The sequence below is a fragment of the Ciconia boyciana genome, chromosome 8 (genome assembly GCF_034638445.1).
Source record: "Ciconia boyciana chromosome 8, ASM3463844v1, whole genome shotgun sequence".
Lineage (NCBI taxonomy): Eukaryota > Metazoa > Chordata > Aves > Ciconiiformes > Ciconiidae > Ciconia > Ciconia boyciana.
This window is the reverse complement of record NC_132941.1, coordinates 15747320-15768285: the sequence shown is the minus strand read 5'-3', so window position 1 is coordinate 15768285 and position 20966 is coordinate 15747320. Positions and strand designations below refer to the sequence as shown.

The 20966-nt window shown below is 36.6% G+C and overlaps 1 protein-coding gene across 3 annotated transcripts in view; it reads right to left on the bottom strand.

Annotated features, from left to right (window-relative positions):
• TEX9 (testis expressed 9) overlaps positions 1-20966 on the bottom strand; it is a 25404-nt gene extending 4438 nt beyond the window's left edge. Inside the window, exons 1-10 of one of the 3 annotated variants that reach the window (XM_072870786.1) lie at positions 20819-20966; positions 20618-20709; positions 19578-19641; positions 17954-18024; positions 14247-14295; positions 13131-13216; positions 11424-11602; positions 7432-7514; positions 4841-5014; positions 383-517 (exon numbers count right to left, since the gene is read on the bottom strand). In XM_072870786.1, the coding sequence (XP_072726887.1) occupies positions 383-517; positions 4841-5014; positions 7432-7514; positions 11424-11602; positions 13131-13216; positions 14247-14295; positions 17954-18024; positions 19578-19641; positions 20618-20709; positions 20819-20869 (984 nt within the window). In that variant the 5' untranslated portion in view covers positions 20870-20966. Of the gene's footprint in view, positions 1-382; positions 518-4831; positions 5015-7431; positions 7515-11423; positions 11603-13130; positions 13217-14246; positions 14296-17953; positions 18025-19577; positions 19642-20617; positions 20710-20818 lie in introns of all 3 variants that reach the window. The other 2 variants (XM_072870784.1, XM_072870785.1) reach the window with 2 other exon arrangements.

The window sequence follows — 20966 nt, the reverse complement described above, 5'->3', positions numbered from 1 at the left end:
AAAAGAAATGGGATTAATCAAAATATTCCCACATCAAAACTTAAAAAAAGAAAAGAAAAACTCAAAGATAACAGCCATGGTTTGCCTGTGTATGTATTAGGTGCGTATGTGTACTTCTCCCTTTTTCCAACCACATCTAATTTTCACACAAATGGGGAAAATCAGAAAGGCTATAACTTTATGCTGTACATTTCTTCCTCCTGCATAGGTTGCAGTAGTGTCATCCGAGATAACTTATCAAGCCCTTTGGTGTCTTGCTCTAAGTTAATTTTGGGACCGTCTGTAAGAGACACAATACTTCCAAAGCGGATCAAACCTTTTCTCTCATTCTAGCATTACTGAGTGATTACAGGTTGGAAATTGCTTTCCGAAGCCACTATACCTTGTTACTTTGCTTCAGTTTATTCAGCTCCACTTTATACCTTTCTGCTTCTTCTAGGGCTCTGTTTAAGCGAACTGCTGTTGCACTCTGACTGGTTGCAGCCTGCTTTTGTACACGCTTTAGATTCTCCAATTCCTATTTAAGAAGCAAAGGATAAACATTATGAATAATAGTATTTTAATAAATCCCATATAGACAACACATTTACAGCAAGGCTTATCCTTGAAAACTTAAAGAGTCTGTGGACTTCTTCGGCCTGCAGACAGCATCTGTCTCAAAGACTATTAATTCCACTGTTAAAACATCCCTTTCTCCTTTGAAGTCTTGAAAAGGGATCTTCCTCATCTTTGTTGTAAACTTCTCTCAGAATAATTGTGGAGCTGATCATGTCAAACCACAGGATTGACTGAAAAACCTTGTATGCTCAGTCAAAAAAAGATAAAAAAATGTCGGTATGTCCACTCTGTGGCAGATTTTGGGACAGTGACTAGTATTCCCAGCTGCCTCTTCCCACCTGTTCCTTTTACCTCTTTTCCCCAGGGATTACTACATGCAATTACCAACAAAAAGTTAAAACAGCCTACTGAAGATGGCTGAGGGCAGTAACTATTTCATCTAGCAGAAAATAGTTCATTAAGTGTTTATGGCAACAATCAAAACAGTTCCCTCTTGTCTCTGATGATAGTATTTCATAGTGCTGTAAGTGAGGAAATGAGAAAGAGAGACCAAGATGAGGAACAGAATAATGAGATTAAAGATCAGGGAATACAGATAAAAGGCAAAGTAGAAGAAATAAACAATTCTGGCAGAAAGAGCACATCTTGTCATTTGTGAAACAGAAACAGACTTTTTAAAAAAGATTATAAAATGTTTAGTCACGGGCACAGGAAGATTCTGTTAACCAAATCAGGGTAGAGAGGGGGCTTGTTAACCTTTTACCCTCAGACTGCCTTATTTCTGAGTAATTGTTCCATTTTCTCAATTCCACATCAGCTCTTGTGGTGGTTACTTCTAATCTCCACATCACTTATCCAAGAAATACATACTAATTGACAAGTCTATGCAGCAAAGACATTATGGCAAAGTTACGACTGGAACAGGTATTTCTAGGAAGCTTTGAACTTTCTCCAAAATGGATGAAGAAAACAGGAGAGTAAGATGAATCTCACTAATCCTCCAAAACTCTATTGGTGGATGTGCCTCTTCCAAGAGTTCCAAGCATTCCAAAAACAGATATTGCTTCACCATTTTTATTTTGTTGCTAGCCTGTCCATCTGATCGATTAAAAAAAAAGATGGGTGAAAGCCTGGCTAGGAGGGCAGCAGAGCCGCTCCTTGGAACATGTGCACATGCATCATCAGGGAACACAAATTTGTTTCCTGGAAGCTGACCCCCATGTTTCCATAGAAAACAAGCTGCACAGCATGCAAACCTCTTTGTCTTGATTCAAGATGATGGAGCTGTGGATAGGGTCAACTAAATCTTTTGTGCTATGTATTTTATTCTGCATTAATATGAAAAGCTTTGGAATATAGCCTTTCAAGCATTTAATGACCAAAAAAACAGTCCGCATGCAATGCAAATTATGTACCAGCTAATCATATCATTTAATGAAAGAATTCTAATAATTCTTTTAGGGCTTTTTGACATTTACTGTCACACATAATACCTTATCAAGGATTTTTTGCAAGTCATTCAGTGAGGGTATATTGTTAAATATATTCGACTCCAAGTTTTTCATCTTAAAACTGCCTGAAATAAGTATTTTATTTTGTAACTAGGCAAGGTTTCTGCCAATTATTCAATACTTCAGGTAAAAGCTGGATTAATTTTCTCACATAATGTTTCTCTAATGGGGAAAACACTACTATGTTCTAAAACTGCATCCCATTTCAATCTCTGGATGTTCTCCCCTGTTCTGGGGTCACTGAGGCACTTTAATATCAGTAGAGGGTGTGATACCAGAGACCTGGTCTATGAGTAACTCTCCCAGCAGGCTTTCTTTCCTCCCAGTAGCAAGCATACACAGCACTTCTATCTTTAGAAAGCTCAGCAACACCTGTCCACTCCCAAAAACATTTGAGAGATAATGTTTGCTTAACATCAAGCCCTTCTTCAAGGCAAATTATAAAATCCCTGCACTAAGCCTTAAAAGGAATAAGAGCACAACTTTGGTGTTTCCCTGACCTTTATCCAACATTATAGCTAGATTGAATTAACAAGGGAGAGAGAACACAGAGGAAGGAATGTTCTTGTAGACAGGTGGTGAAAAAAGACAGGAGAGGTGATATCATGTATTAGATCAACTAGGTGGGGAAAAAAGAGGAATGCTGGAAAGAAGAGGATGGAAGTTTGGGGGAGCATCAGAATTCAGCTGCTGCCTGAGGTGGGTATTCCAGCAGAAATGTTCACAGAGACCAAATACCAAAAGAATGAAATGTAAAAATAACAAACTAATTACCATGTTTCAGGTAAATTGTGAAAACTAGGTGAGACTCTTTGCCTAGGCACATACAAAAAAAGTAGCTTGGGAATTCATGAAATTGTATGAATTGTTGATAATCTAAGGAAGCTTGGGAAAGCATGTATCACAACTGAAGTCTTCTATTATTTATGTTGCAACAGAAATCACAACAAAAGCAATAAAAGCCCAAAAAACAGAGGTTACATTTGTGCTTTCTCAACTATACAGAAAACTTTCTCCAGACTGAAAGTAGGCGTCTGGAGAGTTTAGCGGCACAGCAGTACAAATTCAGGCCCATGTTCACAGGAAATTGTTTTTAAACATGTCTAGAATTAAGCTACAGCTATGTTAATTGTATAGTGTTGAATAATACTTCATACCTAAAGAATAAAACCATTTTCAAATTGCTAAGTCCATAGGAGATTTAAGCAGTTACTGCAAAATTACTTTTAAATGCATGTTTTTGGCAGTTAGATAATTTTTTATATCAGAAAAAATGTGTAAACTTCTGAATTCGCAGAGAACCATTCATTACATATACCTGCCTTTTTTGCCTTCTCAGTATTTTAAAGAACTACCACTATTTGTCATGATCATGTCTGATCAGTAACCTTGAGAAATTCTAGAAAACACAACCTATTAGGAATAACTGAAGCAACTGAGGATGGTAAATCCAGAGCAAAGAGAAGTGAGGAAAGCGACCATATTTTGGATATGGTGGCTGTACAGCAGAAGTGAATAAACTTTTCATCACAACAGACATCTCCTAAATACTGGGATAGACTTTCTAACTGTGACTGTGTACAAGAACCAGCATAGACTAAGGAAATTATGGAAACTGCCATCACAGAAGGCTCTAAGTACAGGTTAAACAAACTTATGTCCACGATGGTTTGGATATAATTTATCCTGTCTTGGTTTAAGAGAATGGACTAATTGACTTTCTAAGTCTCTTAGCCCTGTTTACTGTGAGCCGATGAGTAGTATGAGTACTACTATTGAATATATTTTCCTGACAGAATCAACCATCAGGGTACTTATTTAAGGGAACTTAAAACCTCCAAGAATCTGCACAAAAAGAACACACAAACTTAGAACATTTTAGTTTTAAAATGCCAGAACTACATAACGTTAAGATGAAAGCACGCCTATACAAATGCGTAGTATGATTTAATGGCAGTACAATGAGACTTTGTTAGGCTGAGTTGTGTTCTGTTTTCCCCAAATTTTTAAGTGAAACATTCTCCTGGTTATATAACATGTACTACACAATACTATATGTATTACATGATTTTGAAGTCAACCTCTCCAGCTCTGAGTAATTAAAGAAAAACACATGCTGCTTTTAGATTAAGTTCCAAACAAACAAAGCTGTGTATGCAGGCCATCTGCTACAACTAGGCACATATACAATTTTGCATATGTGCCCTACAGCAGGAGCCAGGTTAATTTTGATTCATCCAAATTGGAGCAGCTGCTTTTCAAACAGTCCATTTTCAAGAACAATCAAGACATCATCCTTTCCTCTACCTGCAGAAGATACTAAGATAAGCTGCAGGTGTTTTTTGCCCAAAATGTTCACCAGGTTCTACAGTTTACAATAAAACTCTTATTACCAGAAGTAATTTTTAACAATTATAATTAAAATCAGAAAAATAAAATTTCCCTGTATTTTTCAAGATTCTTTTGCGAATTTGACAGCAGTTTCTGAAAACGTTGTTTTGTCTCTTGCGGGTCTTTTATACAAGAATTTAATTTAAAAATACAGAAATATATGATTGTAGAAGCAGAAGAAAAGTAATCAGCAAAATATATTATTTCTTCCTTTAAAAAAAGTGATTAGACCATTTAAAAATACAATTTCTAAAACTATTATCAGAGATTGAAACACTAATGGGATCATTGGATGTGAATCTATCAAACTAGGGTACAGAGGGTGATTTGATGCATTTTTTTCCCTTTTGTGAGATAAATGAGACTAATACCTGCAATACCTTTTCTAACGCAATGACCTCTTGTTGTAACCCTTCACTTTTTTTCTTTGCTTCTTGTGACAACATTTTGTACTTTTCAGTCTGAGAATGTTGCATACTGATCGTTCGTTGCAGTCTGGTGTTTTCTTCTTCAGTATCTGTAAGCCGAGATTTTAAATTCTGATTTTCATCATCCTGTTTGACAGTAATCGGCAAAAAAATGCAACTAAATTATTGCAAGGAAGCAGTAGGATAATGCGATAGTAATGTTTTGTAAATAAAACGCAGTAAAAATACACATATTGTGGATATGGAGATAACTATTTTTTTAAATCATGTTATTTTTAAATGTTTAGATCCTTCATGATGGATTTCACAACAATTTTAAGAAAGGAAACAACTAAGACAAACTAAGAAAACAAGACACCAGTTTACCAAGACAATACTTCAAAAAACAGTAACACTTTTCTCATTTAATTTTTTGCAGTCTTTTACTTGGGACTGTCTTGTAGCAGTATGTAAAACATTTAATTTCTCATAGTTCAAAGGTTTTGAGAACTAACTATCAAAATGTTATAGAATAATATGAATAACAGTGGCACATAGGTATTTTGTGACATTTTTGTGACAATAGCTAAATGCACACATTAGGAAAAATTCTGGGAAAAATAAGAGAATATAATTACTGATAAATCAATCCATTATGTTTTAGAAGATTATCTGGTTTTGACTTAAAAGCAATCTAATGATCCAGGATACATCAAGTATTCAAATTCAAGATTCTCTTAACATCACTGTGAATCCTGTATTAGCTTCATGACCTACTGGCAATTACATCCCACATTAAGCATTATAATTTCAAGGCATTTTTCTTTTATAACCTTTTAAACATTGTAAGTGAATACTAATGTAGGTTATTTCTGAGATACATTATGCCCTTCATTTCTTTAAGAAACAGAAATCAAGGCACATACAGAAATGGAGTTTCTATGAAAACAAGTCTTTCTCTCCTGTCCTCTCAGCCCCGAGGAATTCTCACTTGGGAAATGTATGTGCTTTACCCTAAGTTTCATGTGACCGCACACACCTCAGAAACTCCTACTTCTTTATATTTAAAAGAGATTTACTGCTTCCTTATAATAATTGGACTGTGAATTGGAACAAAACCCAGAATCTATCTCAAGGCTTTGCTAATATGAAATTTTTGTGACCTTCTGGATGTAATAAAGTTATTTTCACACCAGAGAAACTAGTACCCAAAATGATACATTTACATAGAGAGTGCTATGGGAGCAGGACAAGAATAGGTACAAGGTTGTCTTCTGTCATCTGCTATAGTAACTGAATTCTGTAGTATTTTTGGCATGGAATGATGAAGGTCAATAGCTACTGACAAAATTTGTATTTCATTTGAAAATGAAAATGTCTTTAAAATCTAATGTAACAACTTTCTTCTGATCACAGCATGAAAGTATTGAAATGCAGAAGCAACTATATTGATAAAAATGAAATAAAGTATAAAGTACAGATATAAAATGTCAAAATCTAATTCCTTCTAAAGATTTTTCTCCAGGTACCTATCTCAAACCCCCTATTTAGTATCACCCTGCTCCTTAACTCTAAATTAAAAGCTTGAGAGAAAACATATAGGTGGTTTGCCATATGTTCTGAATGTCATCATCACATTGGGGCCTGGGGAATAGGTGGAAAAAAGCATTCTGAAGTTGAGAGACCACAACTAAGAATAATTTAATTGTGTAAAATGGAAAGTTAGTTCAAAAGCCTTGCCTGATTACAAATGCATGAAAAAGAGGTGATCACTCTGGCAGACAGACACAAACTGCTTAAGGTTTTACAGTTCAAGAGATGTTTGAGCATCACCTGAAAACATATTGCCAGACAGTGCAGATCATAGAACTCATTTGTAGTACACTATAACAGTAAAATATCAGTGTAGCTTCACACTGCCTTAACTTCAGTCTGATCTGCCCAAACATGTAATTCCAAATACAGTCCTTCGCAGCAAATGTAATCTTGAGAATGGAGAAAGCCTGATTTCTGTTTTGATTACAATATTCCACTTAAAGTGGATCACAGATAAGCAGTTTCCACACTTCTTTCCACCAAGGACACCCAAAGCACCTGACTAAATTTCTCAAGCTTTTTTGTTTCTCATTCTGCCCTAAACATCCCTCTCCTCCCATCACCCAGCTCTGCGCACCACTGGTCTTCTCTCTGTATACCAAAATCTGTTTTTGACTGCTACCATATCCTCCTCCTCTTTCTCAGCCTCTGGAAGTGCTCTCCTTCCCAGCAGTGATGGCTAGGGCACTCTGCAGCACCACAGTGTCCCTACAGCTGGGGCACACCTTCATTCCCAGTGGTTCGTTCCTGCCTCAAATTCTTTTTCATTAAGTATATTTCAGAAGCTTTTAGCCCAAGATCACATTTATACAGAAATTACTATTCTTGACTCTAAATTCTTAGGAAATTTTTAAAAATAGAACCTTAGTTCTTAATACTTGAAAAGGAAAGGTGAGGGAATTCTGTTGTGACTATTTGTTAAAGGAGAACCTACTCTGTTTCTACAAATAAGAAAACTCAGCTCTTACCTTTTTCCTGCATTCACACACTACACTATCCAGCTCTTCCTGTGTAACACGTAACTTTGCCTTAAGAAATCTGATTTGAGCTTCTGTGAACATAAAAAGTTATATTTAATATCCACAAGTACTCATTATTCAATGCAGAAAAAAAGCAAGACTGATGTAAGAACTCACTTTCATCTTCTTGTTTTTAAAAACACACGTTGTTTATACTTATTAAAGAGAAATAGGCAAATAAAAACTCAGATTTCTAAATAAATGTTGCAAGTTTCTCATTCTTAGGCAAAGCTTTGGACAGATTTTGCCTTTTAATGACTGAACTTGACATCTTTAAAATGTAAAAGACTCATAATTCCCAAAATTAAAACTTACTGGAAACTTTCATCATACGATGCTACACATTACAGCATTCCTTGAGACTGAAGTAAAGAAAACTATATTGTAGGGTATGTCTACGTTGCAATCAATCTGTGGCTGCAATTTGTGTAGTTATACCCACAGTAGTTCTAAACTGCTCACAACAAGGAATTAAATGTAGACTGCAAAACCCTCCTAATAGGTAAATACCCCTCCCACACAGTAGTCTATGCTTTTTTTAAAGTACACCACTAACACTATCCAATTAATAGATTAAAATTAAACCAATTTAATCAGACGTTTTTTCCAAATGAAGTACTTTTTTGCTCTTGAACAGCTAAGAAACATAATACTGTCATGACAAAACAAGCTGTGTGTGAACAGTATGTTCTTTTACTCCCTATTCCCCACCCTTTCCCCAGACCATTCACAAGGAACTCCCCCAGAACTTGCACAGGCACAAAGCATGGAAACAGTATGAGGATCAAGTTGAGCAACACAGGAATAACCATTATTCACAGTAGGTACAAGGGGAAAAGAATAAAGTGGAGGAGGAGCATCTGGAGCTAAACGTGAAGGGATGGATGGGTATATGTGTTCATTTGCTGTAACAGGAATTCTTTTTATTTCACCCATCTTCCCTGATCAACTGTCAATTGCAGCTTAAATTGTAACTCTGCAGAAGCCAATAATAAGTAGGATTTAGGAAAACACCACAAAAAAATAAGACACAGACTGACTTTTTTTCTCCTATTGCATCCTCGGTAGCTTCTGGTAACTAGTGGCTATCCTGAGATGGAGACCATATTGAAGCCATCAAGTTTAATACTCTTTCATGTACTTCTATACTATGAAGTTGTTTGATTTTCTTCATAAAACATATTGTAGTTTGTCATTCACAATATCCTGTGGCAATGAGTTGGCTAATTTAGTTATGCATTATGTGAAAGAAAAACACTTTGTATAGTTTGCTTTAAATCCAATTTAATGTGGTATTTACTAGTGTTGTTTGCATTACAAAAATACAGCTTTCCCCTTACCATTACTGTTTTCATTACAGAATCATTCATATTGCCCTCAATTATTTTGTTTTCGAACTGAAGAATCAAATTCAAATTGTTCCATGCTTCTAATTGCTACTATATACTCTTTCCTGTATTTTTCCTAGTTCTACATCCTGGTTTTGAGATGGGGTGCGCAGAACTGTGTGTCATACTCAAGATGGGGTAACATCAATTATATAATAGCATAATGATAACAGTACAATATTTTGTTTTCTGTTATCTTCTGAAGGATTGCTAACAATCAATTTGCCTTTTCCACTGTGAACAAGCAATAAGTTTATGCTTTTGCAGATGTCTTAATTAGTAATAACTAAACAAAGTCCAACTCAGAAGTAGGTGTAATTGAAGTTGTTTTTTCTATCAATCAGCATTACTTTGCACTCTTTAATATTTAATGTAAAACTCCATTCTGCCACCTCACTCAGTACTATGAGATTCTTCTACAACACTTCAATGTCAGTTTTAACTATCCTAAAATCATTGTTTCATATATAAATTTCTTTACCAGCTATCATTCCTTTTTCCCCAGAGTATTTTTCTGTATATTGAACAATGTAAGCTCGATGACAGATCACTCTAGGAGTATACCACTACCTACAAAAAGTGGTTCCTTTTTACCATTATGTTTCCTCTTTTACTCAGTTTTTAGTCCACAGACAACTTCTCTTCTGTCTTAGACAGCTCTGTGTCATTAAGAGCACTTAGTAGTAAACCATGTTGAAAATCCAAGAGCACAACTGGAACCAGATCAGCCTTGGGAGGTGGCTATGATCCAAAATGAGTTTGAATTCTCACAAGAGGTAAAGATAATTAAACAATTAGCTTCCTAATTGGTCAATTTTAATCACCTGATGGGGCTGAAAAGGGGGAGGGGTATCACTTAATAGGATGGTCTTAGTTTATAAAGTAACCATCAGTTTATGGAATGGTAAACAAGAAAAGGACATCTGAGAGACTCTGATACCCTACAAGAAAGAGTAGGTGTCTTGAACTCCTGAGATAATCTGAAGATTAACGTGAAGTGTGACAACACATTCAGGTATTTTGTTCATATGTGTAAGGGTATATTAGATTAAAAATAGAGCTTCATCTTCAGCCTTGCACATGTCTGTGTGCTTCTATCATTGCTTGTTACTGCAGAGTTGAGTTATAACCCACAGAAACAGCCCCTGTTCCAAAATAATGTGTAAGCTACTGTGTTGGCAGACAAATGGCTGCACTGTGATAACCTGTGATCATGAAATAAAGATATTGAACCTAAGTCCAGGAAAAGCACTGCAAGAACTGCTCAGGGAAAGGACAATGCTATGGAACCTTATCAGCATGTTGGCCTAAAAAGTCTAGCACAGGCACATAAGCCTAAGGAGTCCCTGACTAGGAGATTCCCACTAAGGGATCAGCCCACTCTGTAACAGGGCCTATTTAGTATCTATATCTACTTCCTTGTGAAAACTGTAACTGTTTGAGTTTGACACTGCTAGCATGCTCTGCAATAATTTATTTAGCATATTAAGGAGGCATTCAGAGTGTTCTCAACAGTCAATATCAAATTTAAAAAGCAAAAATTAATCCAGGGTATTTTAATTTCATTTCATCATTAAAGTTACAGAAACAATTCTCAATACTCAAATACATGCCCTTGGTCCACAAGATGTGATTACGACACACGAGTAATAAATTCAAGGTAACCCAAGAAGAGTTATTTGGTGAAAGCTTCCAATTCAGTCCAAAGAAATTTATTTTTAGTTCAGAAACAACAACTATAAAAAAAGATATCTGAGGATCTGTTTTGGGAGACTTACTAACAGAAGACTTGCACAGAATTACATGAGGTTAGAAATCAAGCTATCTCTGTGTTGGCATGTTTGTTGACATCCAGCTGTTAGATTAAAAGAAGAGGTTTGGGGCATTTTGTACTACTGCAGTGAGTCTATGACTTCATGCTTGCTTTAGCATTGTAAGAAACTACATAAACCCACTTTTATCACACCAGAGCCAAGAAGACAGATGTGCATCATGCCTTTAGCTTCACTGGCAAATGCTGCAATCCCCTTTGCTACTCTATTTCTAGGACAAACATAAACACACCATTTGGAGTGGGAAAGTATCTGGAGAATTCTCATTCCAGTACTGTAGCCGAAACATTACTTCATTTAAGCCACTTACTAAGATCCACAGCATTGATCTGAGGAAAGGCTTTTTCCTCTAAAGGCAGAATCTGTGCAAAGGACTGAAGCTCATCTTTTTGGAAACACAAGCTTAGCATCGTGTATTTCTATTTCCCCAGAGAAATGAATTGAACGTTATGCACATATTCAACATGTGTAACCATCCAAATGTCTTTCTACAAAGATGGAAATCAAGATAAAAATTCACTTTTGCCCATGATTATTCATATGTGACCTGATCTTCCTCTAGCACTACATAAAGAAGAAAAACCTTCTTTTCCTTTAACTTAAGAGCTTTAGAACTTGGCCTGTAATTTCTACAGAAACTCTTCCTTTTTTACCCAGGAGAACCCATTTCTAACAGTCAGGAAGTAAGAATAAAAGTACTTAACCATGGGAGGAAACCTACCTGCTCCAATTTCGTTTCCAATGCTTGGAATATCATCATCATCTAGACAATCTGGTAAGCCTCCTCTCCCTAGTTTTTCTTCAATTTTGCTTATTGTTTTTGCTAAAGAAAAATCTATGCAATCCTCCAGTACTGCAACATCATCAGCACTTTGTACTTCCAGGTTTCTTATTTTTGAACTAAAAAAAAGCAAACCCTAGATTTTAAATTCATAAGACAAAAAAATTTACAAAAGTATAGCATATTTGCCATTTTTAAGAGTATACAGAGTTATTTACCTAATGCAACTTCATTGCTCGCATTTGTATGAAAGATGAATTGATGGCAATTTCTCATTTTCCTTATGTAAGATACCTTTACTGTATTCCACATAAACAATTACAGGATTTTACATATTATAATGTAGGAGGCAGAGAAACAGTACCATTTTCAACTAAGAAGATTTTGGCATGGTCTTCTTGCCCAACAACTGCATAACTAAATCAGAGTAAAAGAAAGAAACAGAGGAATGTTCTCTTGGCTTTAGCTACTATCCTCTGCCTTAAATTCTGCTATTTTTCCCTGTGCATGTTAACTTTTCTAGAACTCTGTCCTCTCTAGCTATACTCCTACCTTACCACCACAATTTCTGTATCATTATGCCTGGCCTAGGAAACTTCATTGATCCTAGAAGTTGCATACCAAAGTTTTCATAAAACCAAAACACAAGGGATGTGACACATCTGCTACATAGGGTGTCTCCTCAGCTTTCTTTTATAAAAAGATGACATTAGTTCCCACAGGATCTGAAGCTCCTAAGTTCTTAGTCCAATATATCCTCATCCCAATGCAGCCTTCAAACTCCTCCTAGCTGCCAAATGTCTCCCACAACTTTGGGTTCACCCTGCAGGTCCTGTATCTGCACTTGTAAATCTCATGATGTGGTGCCAGCATGACAGCCTCCTGAACTGCCCAAGGGAGGTCCAAAGGGTCCACCAGTGAATCCCAAGTCCTGAAAGACAACCTCGGTCTGTGTCAATTCCATGTTCTGCCACGTTGCAGGCAGTTTTCATCCTGTTTTGGTATTTGTCCATATCTTGTGGCAGTTTTAATTTGCTCCCAGGATTTTATACATTTCTCTACTCTTTTCTTTTGTCCAGATCTCCATTTCTTGCTTTTACAGCCTTGAATTTGCTATCTACAGAGCTGAAGCTTTTCAGCTTTAAACCCCTGGAAGCTGTGGTACTATTACTGAATCCCTCTTGCCCTGTGAGCCCAAGATTCACCAAAATAGGGGAGACCCTCGAGGATCTCATGTTTCCCATCACAAGTCTGATCACAAATCAGTCTGCACCACCTAAGTGTGCTCTCTCATGTTGCCTCAGATGATGTATTTCCCACATGTATGCTCATTAGACATCCTTTCACTGAAGGAGTTAACAGAGTTTAACTGTCAGCCATGAGAAGTCCTTGAGCAGAAAGCAACAGTTTCATTATTGTAGCATTAATCACAGTTCACCAATACTTTTTGGTGCAAAAAGTAAATTACTTTATGCGCAAGTAAACAGAGATAGCTACATGGTGGAGCTGACTGAGGAGGACCAAAATTTGATACTTTCATTTATACAAATATATATAAATGTAGAAGCATACATGAATAAAAATAACCTGATAGACAAAAATAGCAACTAAAATATTTTATTACAAACAGACATGTGTATAATATACCTTGAAGTTATTCTTTTTCCGTTACTTCCAGAGTACGGTCTGTTCTGAGCCATGGGCATGGAAGCAGATTTCTTCTTGTTTGCTAGCTACAAATTTTATTCAGAAAGTAGTGATTTTTTTTTTAAAATTAGTAAGGAATTACTTTTTTCTAGTGTGTTTTCTGTTTTTTTAATATATATTCAGACTCAAGGATACTTTTTGAAAGTTTGAAAAGCATACTTTGAAAGCACAGTTTTCCAGTTTTATTTGCACTCGTCTTTATCTTGCAACTTTCATGTCCTTATGCCCAAATTATAATACATCCCATAGTCATTGCTTGTGGGAGTTTTTGCACACATACTCATAATAAATTCATGCATAAGCAAGGCTCTTGGCTGTTATCAAGAAATTACCTATTGGACTGTCAACAGAGTGCATTTCTTTGAAAAATGCTTATCATACCTTCAAAAACATGCTATTTTTACACATTATTTTAATCTTATAAATTCCCTGTAGAAGGAAGATCTAACAATATTTTTGTTACTTTCACTCAAATAAATATTCTTCAAAAATTAGGCTTTTTTCTACTGTATTTTGATAAATAACTGAAGACAGTATTTTTGGAAGCTTTAGCTCACCTCCTAAAAGATTCAATATAATTGTAATTAGAGACTATTGAGTTTGTTACTAACCTCAATCTCCTTTCTCCATTATATGTCCCTTCCTGTATTCGGTTATTTTGACTACTTGTTTATTATTACATCTAGAAGACAGTAGACCTGTCTTTAGTATTATACTGGTGGGGGAGGGAAGGGGAGAAAGGAAGAAATGAATTATGTTCTAATATTTTGCACTTGGAATTCTTAATTTGATGTTCAAAACACTGAACACTTCTGTCAATACTTTACAGACGAGGAAACTTAGAACACAAAAATTAAACGTGATGTAAGTCCACTTAACCACCAGTGGCACTGAGAAACCCTGGTAACACTGTCCCTGCAGCACTGCTTTGAGAACATAATTTCCTTTCGGCTTCCCACCCATGTAAGTCCCTAGTAGCACAGCCTCAAAACCAGAAGTAATATGTGGAAATTATACTAGAAGAGAAATTAACCAGGATAGTTTTGACTTTGATACCTTGGCATGTGAGTGTGTAAGAGATGAAACTTCAGGACACAGTGGACCTCTGCAGGAAAAAAAAAATTCACTGAACATGTATAACAAAATAAACATTTTATAATAAAAATTCATACCCCTGTCAGAATCAGGAGAATAACATTTTATATGTCTAGAATGAACAATATAGCTAAGGTGGGAACACATACTAAGTTCAATCATAAATTCAGTCTCATTCTCTGTCTTTCCATTCTAACTCATTTGCTATCTAAATCACTGGGTGAGTCTAGGGTATCTAATACAATGTACCAGAATCTGAATCTCTTCTCTTGCAATTCAGGCAATTGCTGCAACTACTGGCTTATTAGATCAATGATTCCCTGTACCAGAGAGTACTTAGCCCGTATGCAGAGTGTCATCAGGTTCAACAGGAGAGACTGACAATCCATTACCAAAGATCACCAACAGCTCAGTGGTTAATACGCCTCCCTGACATACAAATCCCTGAATTAATACAAAGAAAATGAAGATATAAACCAGTGTTCTCTACATCCTAAGAGGGAGTGCAATTGTATGCTCAGATTGACTGTTGTAAAGTCAATTGACAGGGACTATCAAGTGAATGTAAGGTGGGAGCAATTTATAAATTAAGCCTCACAGTTTTCTCCGAAATACATATTACAAATATTGTATCCATTTTACAGATGAAAAAAGCAGCTTTCTTATTTGCTTATTTGGCTGAAAACCATGCTTCTTAGTAACTGAACATCAGGTTAAATGATTATTTTTAAAATCTGCTGGAAACAAGCAGAAAGTTTTAGCATGCTGTGTACTATTCAGGTCAAGTTTCTTGTCATACATGTAACTTTTTTGCTTTCAGAATGAGTTATGTGAATCTGAGTTATTGCACTGAAAGGCTAGTTTTTTACTACCCTTTATAATTTTTACTTCAGTTAAAATGCTGGCTTATAAAAGATTTGGAATAAAATTTAAATTTCAGGCACATCAAGTCACCTCAAATTTTTTGCCCAGCTGATTTGAGCAAATGTTTAGATCTTGCCTTTAAAAATTTCACAGACATCCATTCATCAACAAGAATTATCTGCACAAAGCTCCAGATTTTATTAATCCAAAAAAAACCTGGAGAAATCGTCTGTGTGTGGTTGGCAACAGAATTCAAGAATAGGATGATTAGTTTTTGTCTATTTACCCTATTTTCCTCATGCTTCCTTCCCATTGGCTAGCTTTAAGAGCATGCAGAAGGTGAGGATTTGCTGCCACAGAAATAGCAGTTATGTTATTCTGAAAAATATGAAAATACAACACTTTCTATACTCAAGAAAACAATGTTCTTTCAATCAATAGACTAATTTGTTCCTACTATATCTGTAGTCTCAGGGCCTTCTTTTAAAAAAAAAGCAAAAAAGCAACAAAGCAAAACAAAAAAACCCCTTCGTTGTTCACTAAATTCCTCAAACTTGTTTAACCTTAATGGTTTCCTTCCTCTTCCCCATATGTGACAACCCATTTTTAAAACCTCATAATACAGTTCTATAGTTGTTTGGTAAGTGAAATTAATGTGTAAATCCTGAAAAGGTATACAAATAAGTAGCTAGAGGATTGTGGCAACACTGAAACAGAAGCTAATGTTTAACAATTCCATCTCTGCATGTAAACACGAGATGCATGCGCATGAGCAAACCCTTTGTGTTTGCTAATCCTATTCAAAGCCTATAGCATGCTTGCCCATGCGCACACAGTTTCCATCGCCATGAGCCTGGCAATGCTCTGAAGAGTGAAAGTGTAAACAAAAGCTGATTTCAGTGCGGTGTCACTGGAGCTGCTTTGTCTCTATGTAATTCAAGCTTCTCTCCAAAAATTATGCCATAAAAACTCCAGAACAACTTATTTTAAAATATACACTGACTTGGAGAGTGACTTAAATATTTGTTGCCTTTTTTTTTTTTACTTTGCTTACTCATTTTTTTTTCTCTTAACCCATCTTTTTTTTCTTTTCCCCCCCCTGATACTACCTCTTTCTTTGCTTCAATTTCTCCCCTTCTTTCCAGTTGCTTTAGTGTTCATGCTCCTTAAAGGAATCAATGGAAATTTCAAATGGCTATTTCAAAAATATCTCAAGGGCTTCCTTTAGATTTATGGCCTATCTGCTTGCACAATTTTGAAAGAAAAAAAAAATTTAATTAAATATTAAATACTTGGAACTAATCTAATTGAATGGCCTCAATGTTCACTCATGGATAATCAGGGTGCCTAATTCCTAGCACACATATCTAATTTTTTTCACTACAGCATGGGATTTCAATTCTTCTGTCACATTAATGTTTACCAGAGCACAAACTGTGGCTGTTCTAAGGTGTTTTAATTTATGTAGGTAATTGGTAGATCAGCTGCTACTCTGACATGCCAATTGCCAATATTTTTTTAAATTCTTCCAGCACTCCTGTTTATTTCAAATGTATACCATCAAAGCTGCTAAATCCCTTTGTGGGGCTGAATCCTGTGATCACGTTACTTCATAAAACTGCCCTATAACTCAATTCCAGTTTGAAGTTCTTAAAAATCTTCTGTCTACTGTTCAAAATCCATCTAACAGAACATAAAACTAAAGCAAGATCCAGAATTGGTTTGCAAAGCATGAGAAAACACATGGAATTTCTTTTTTTTCCCCTCTACAACTGACAGGTATGGCTTTAAAATAGCTCAGGAATAATTTTAACTATAGTAGCAAACTTTTGCTGGCATAGCCAGGCTTCTATCACAGACTTCCTGTCACACCCTTTTGTGTACTGAAAAACCCTTTTACGTTCATAAAAAAACCTCACTTTTTGTTTTTGCTTTTACTCTGCACAAAAGCAATTATTTTATCATCTCTAGCAGACTTTCATGTATACTATTTCAAAACAGTTTCCCATCTGCAGCTTAACATTTGAAGCGCTTTGTAGTCTAGCCCTGTATCTTTGTTATCCAGATTCATGGCATCATAAATTTAGGAACCTACCAGATCAGATCCTTGATAAACTGTGTATTAGTCTATCTTAAATTCACCCACTTCCTATACTATCAATATACAAACCCTTGAACAACTAAGTAAACCATAATGCCTCTGAACAACTAAGTAAATATGGCTATGTATCCACTCTAGAGCTAACAGGTTTGAACGTAGAGGCCAAAACCCACAGTTGTATGTATGTTCATACAGGCCAAAGGTATGTCGGCCTCAGAAGTGTAATGATATCCAGATTCCAGAGGGTGGCAGCTGAGTGTTTGGCTGTCTGAGGTTTCTCTGTTTGTGTTTTTTTTATCAAGCACTTCCTGTCCCAGGAACATTTAGGCCAAGTTAAATGTGAACCAGTACCTATTTCTTTGCTTTGTCAGCTGAACTGGTTAAAAACCATCTACTGCTGAGTGTCTACTATTTCGTACTGCAAAGAAACCTGTTACCTTACCTTGCTTTTTTACAGATGTCAGCACTACTTAGCATCCTAGATAGAACCATTCAGCAAAATTAAGACTTCCTTGAAATAACAAGGAACAACAGTTACTTAATATCAATTATTTCAAATAATAGGAAAAAATTTAGACTCCATCAATCTAGTATGCTGCAAAGATAGATAAAACAGGAGCGTGACTAGGGCGCAAGTCAGGGTGTGCAGGATCAGTGTGAAAGATTCCCCACAAATTATATGCAGCAGTTGTAAAGCACGTACCTCTGTCTGTCATCTTCACATGACTTAGTCTGTACTGAAACTGGTCTAGATAGTATCTCCCGTTGGCCTTTCTTTATTTAATAAAAAAAAAAAGCAGTCAATTTTGGGGGAATATAATCCATTAAAGATTAATTACATATTTGTGAATCACAGATCACAACTATAGTCCTCTATGGAAAAGAATGGAAACTATAGTCTACTGTGGAAAAGAACTTCTCAAACACAGGAAAAGATACCTAAAATTAAAATGCCATTGCTACCCCCCAACATTTATTTCTGCTCCATAACATGTAATTGCCTTTTGCCTGTAAAACTGCCTAGCTTAACATCATCTGAGATGCTGTTACCCTCCCTCCTTTTTCTCTGAAATATAGGAGTAGCAAATGCACAGCAGGTGGAACAAATTTTCAATTTTCTACATTGCACAATAAGCCTTAAAAATAAGTCTTTATTCATGCAATATGACCATAATTGGACACTGATATGTTGTATGTACCTTAGAGAACAATTCAGTCTGAATGTTCAGATAGCTTCTAAGTTGCTAAGTTACAGTTAGAAAGCATAATCCACAACAAAATGCAGTTGTCCTGTTTGGCGTTTGGGTTGGTTTGTTTGTTTGTTTAAACTTAGTTTTTCTTTTGTGTTAAATGTATATCTGTGCAACCTGGCAGTGCCATGTTGTATATTAAGTGTCCTAAGAATATTTGATCTTCTGCTGTATTTAGAGAAGGAAAAAAAGAAGTGGTTTTGTTGTTGCTGTTTCTTAAAGGAAAGAGACTAGATGCTATTTTGGATGTTTCATCTGCTTCTGTTCAAATGCCAAGCAGTTAGCCTCAGCTTACCACAGCTCAAGAGAAGAGTATGTTTTCACAGGACATAAAAATGAAGTTTCAACAGTAGGAAAAGTGCATATAAGTATAGCTTTCCAGAAGATTTAATAATTTGCTTTTTAAGCCTTATCTGAGTGAGTGCTCTTACAATGAATGTGTCTAATATGCAGAACACCTTCTCCAAACTGTTTTGGATATAAAACATACCTCCCCTGTTCCCTTTTTTATATTTGTCCAATTTTCATATAAAAAGTTGACTCTATCTGGTACACAGCTACACCAATGTTAAAAGATAATACTGACAATAAACAGGAAATTTTTCTGTTTTAAGGAAGTTTCCTTCTTACTAACTACATATTTTCTATTTATGTTGCTTATTCTTTGTATTTCTTACAGCTTGAACAATGTAGATCCTGCTTCACTAGGATGTTATTGCAACAGTATCTGGTTTTCAAATACTAATTTTTCTTTAGTATTTAAGACATAAAACCACCTACAGATACTTTTCTTAAACATCATAAACAAGTTTTTTATGTGGTTTTATGTATATATCTGCACAAATGCTCTATGCATCTATGTGAACATCTACCTACCTGATGAAATTATATAAAAACTACTTTTGGATGTGTTTTTAGTAGAAGTTTACAATTTTGAAAAAAATAAATTAGATGCTTAGATTGCATTTGAAACCAAAATACTTTTAGTTGTCATGGTCTAAATAATTTATTTTGAAACTTGACCCTGTGTGCGTGTGAACCAAGGCTAAGTTATGTAAGTCTGCATAACCTACTCACCATTACTTCTTCAGCCTGACGCACCAGTTTTTTTGTTTTTGCTTCTAATTCTGCATTCAGTTGCCTGAAAGAGTAAGAATGCTTGTCACTCAATTTTTGAAAGATTTACATGAAATAAATGTAAGCATGACAGCATCTCTGCCTGAACTAAGTGAAATTTTAATAAATCCTACAAAGGAACACTGAAATATACTTCAGGCTATTAACAAAGTTACATTTCAATAATTTCCTGGGTTTCTGTCAAATCAATAGTAATAAAACACCTATACCCATTAAACAGTAAGGTTTAGACTACAATTCTGAGAGGTAAAGAGTGTCCTTGTTTTTGGCCTTGTCATTGCTTAATACACATTTTGTGTCTTCATTTCCTCAACACTTTCTGTTTTTAACACAGTCCTTACCTTAGGTACACTTAGCAGCAGGGGTTGGGGAAGGAGTCATGTACGATCACATTACTTAATCACATAATTAAAACGTGTTGCTATACATATGTACAGGTTAAAATAAGCTTGTGTTCTTGCATGCTTCACTTTATAGCTTTTCAGGCAGTCTGACTCAGTTTGACACATGGCTCCTTGTACATCCTCACCATTCACAGGGGCTGAGAACTGACAGGTAACAGAGCCGAGTGCTTTTAAATGTGCTTTCACTGCATTTGTCACAAGCTTTAGAGCTTTTAAGCTCTTTTTAAGAGGCTTAAGCACTTATATATTCATAATTTAAAAGTAAAATATTGTAACAAATGTCAGTGTTTTAAATGCAGAAAAATCTAATGTCCAATGCTGTGGGACCGAAGTGAGGCCTAGAGCAGCGCACAGCCTACCCTCAGACGGCTGTGTAAAACGACAGCAGGCAGGTTGTACCGTGCCGGGAGAAAGTTAAAACATTGCTTTTGGTACTCCCGTCTGGACGCTTTGGGGGAACTAGTTGAGAGACTCGGATACAGGGGACTAACTATAAACTCCGTTAGGACAGCCAGCAGCGAGCGGGGTAACGCTGAGGTGACAAGGCCTGGCCGCCGCCCCCGGCCGCCTCCTTACTTGTACTCCTCCTCCTTGGCCAGCAAGTCGCCGCTCACCGCGCCGGTCCCCGCGGCGGCGGGCGGCAGGGGGCCGCCGGGCGATCTCCGCACCTGCAGCGAGGACGAGTTAGTGTGCGGGCCGGGCACGGCACGGCCACCCTGCCCAGCGTCCCTTCCCGCTGCCCCCGCTCGCCTCTGCGCGCCCGAGCCGCCTCCTTACCCCCGGCAGGCCCCCTCCCCGCCAGACCCCGCTGCCGCTGCCCGCCGCCATTTTGTTCGCGCGGAGGCTGCTGCGTGGCGTCGCCTTCTCCAGGGCAACCGGCTGCCGCCGCGGGGCTGGTGGCTCTGCCCCCGTCCCCTGCTCCGCC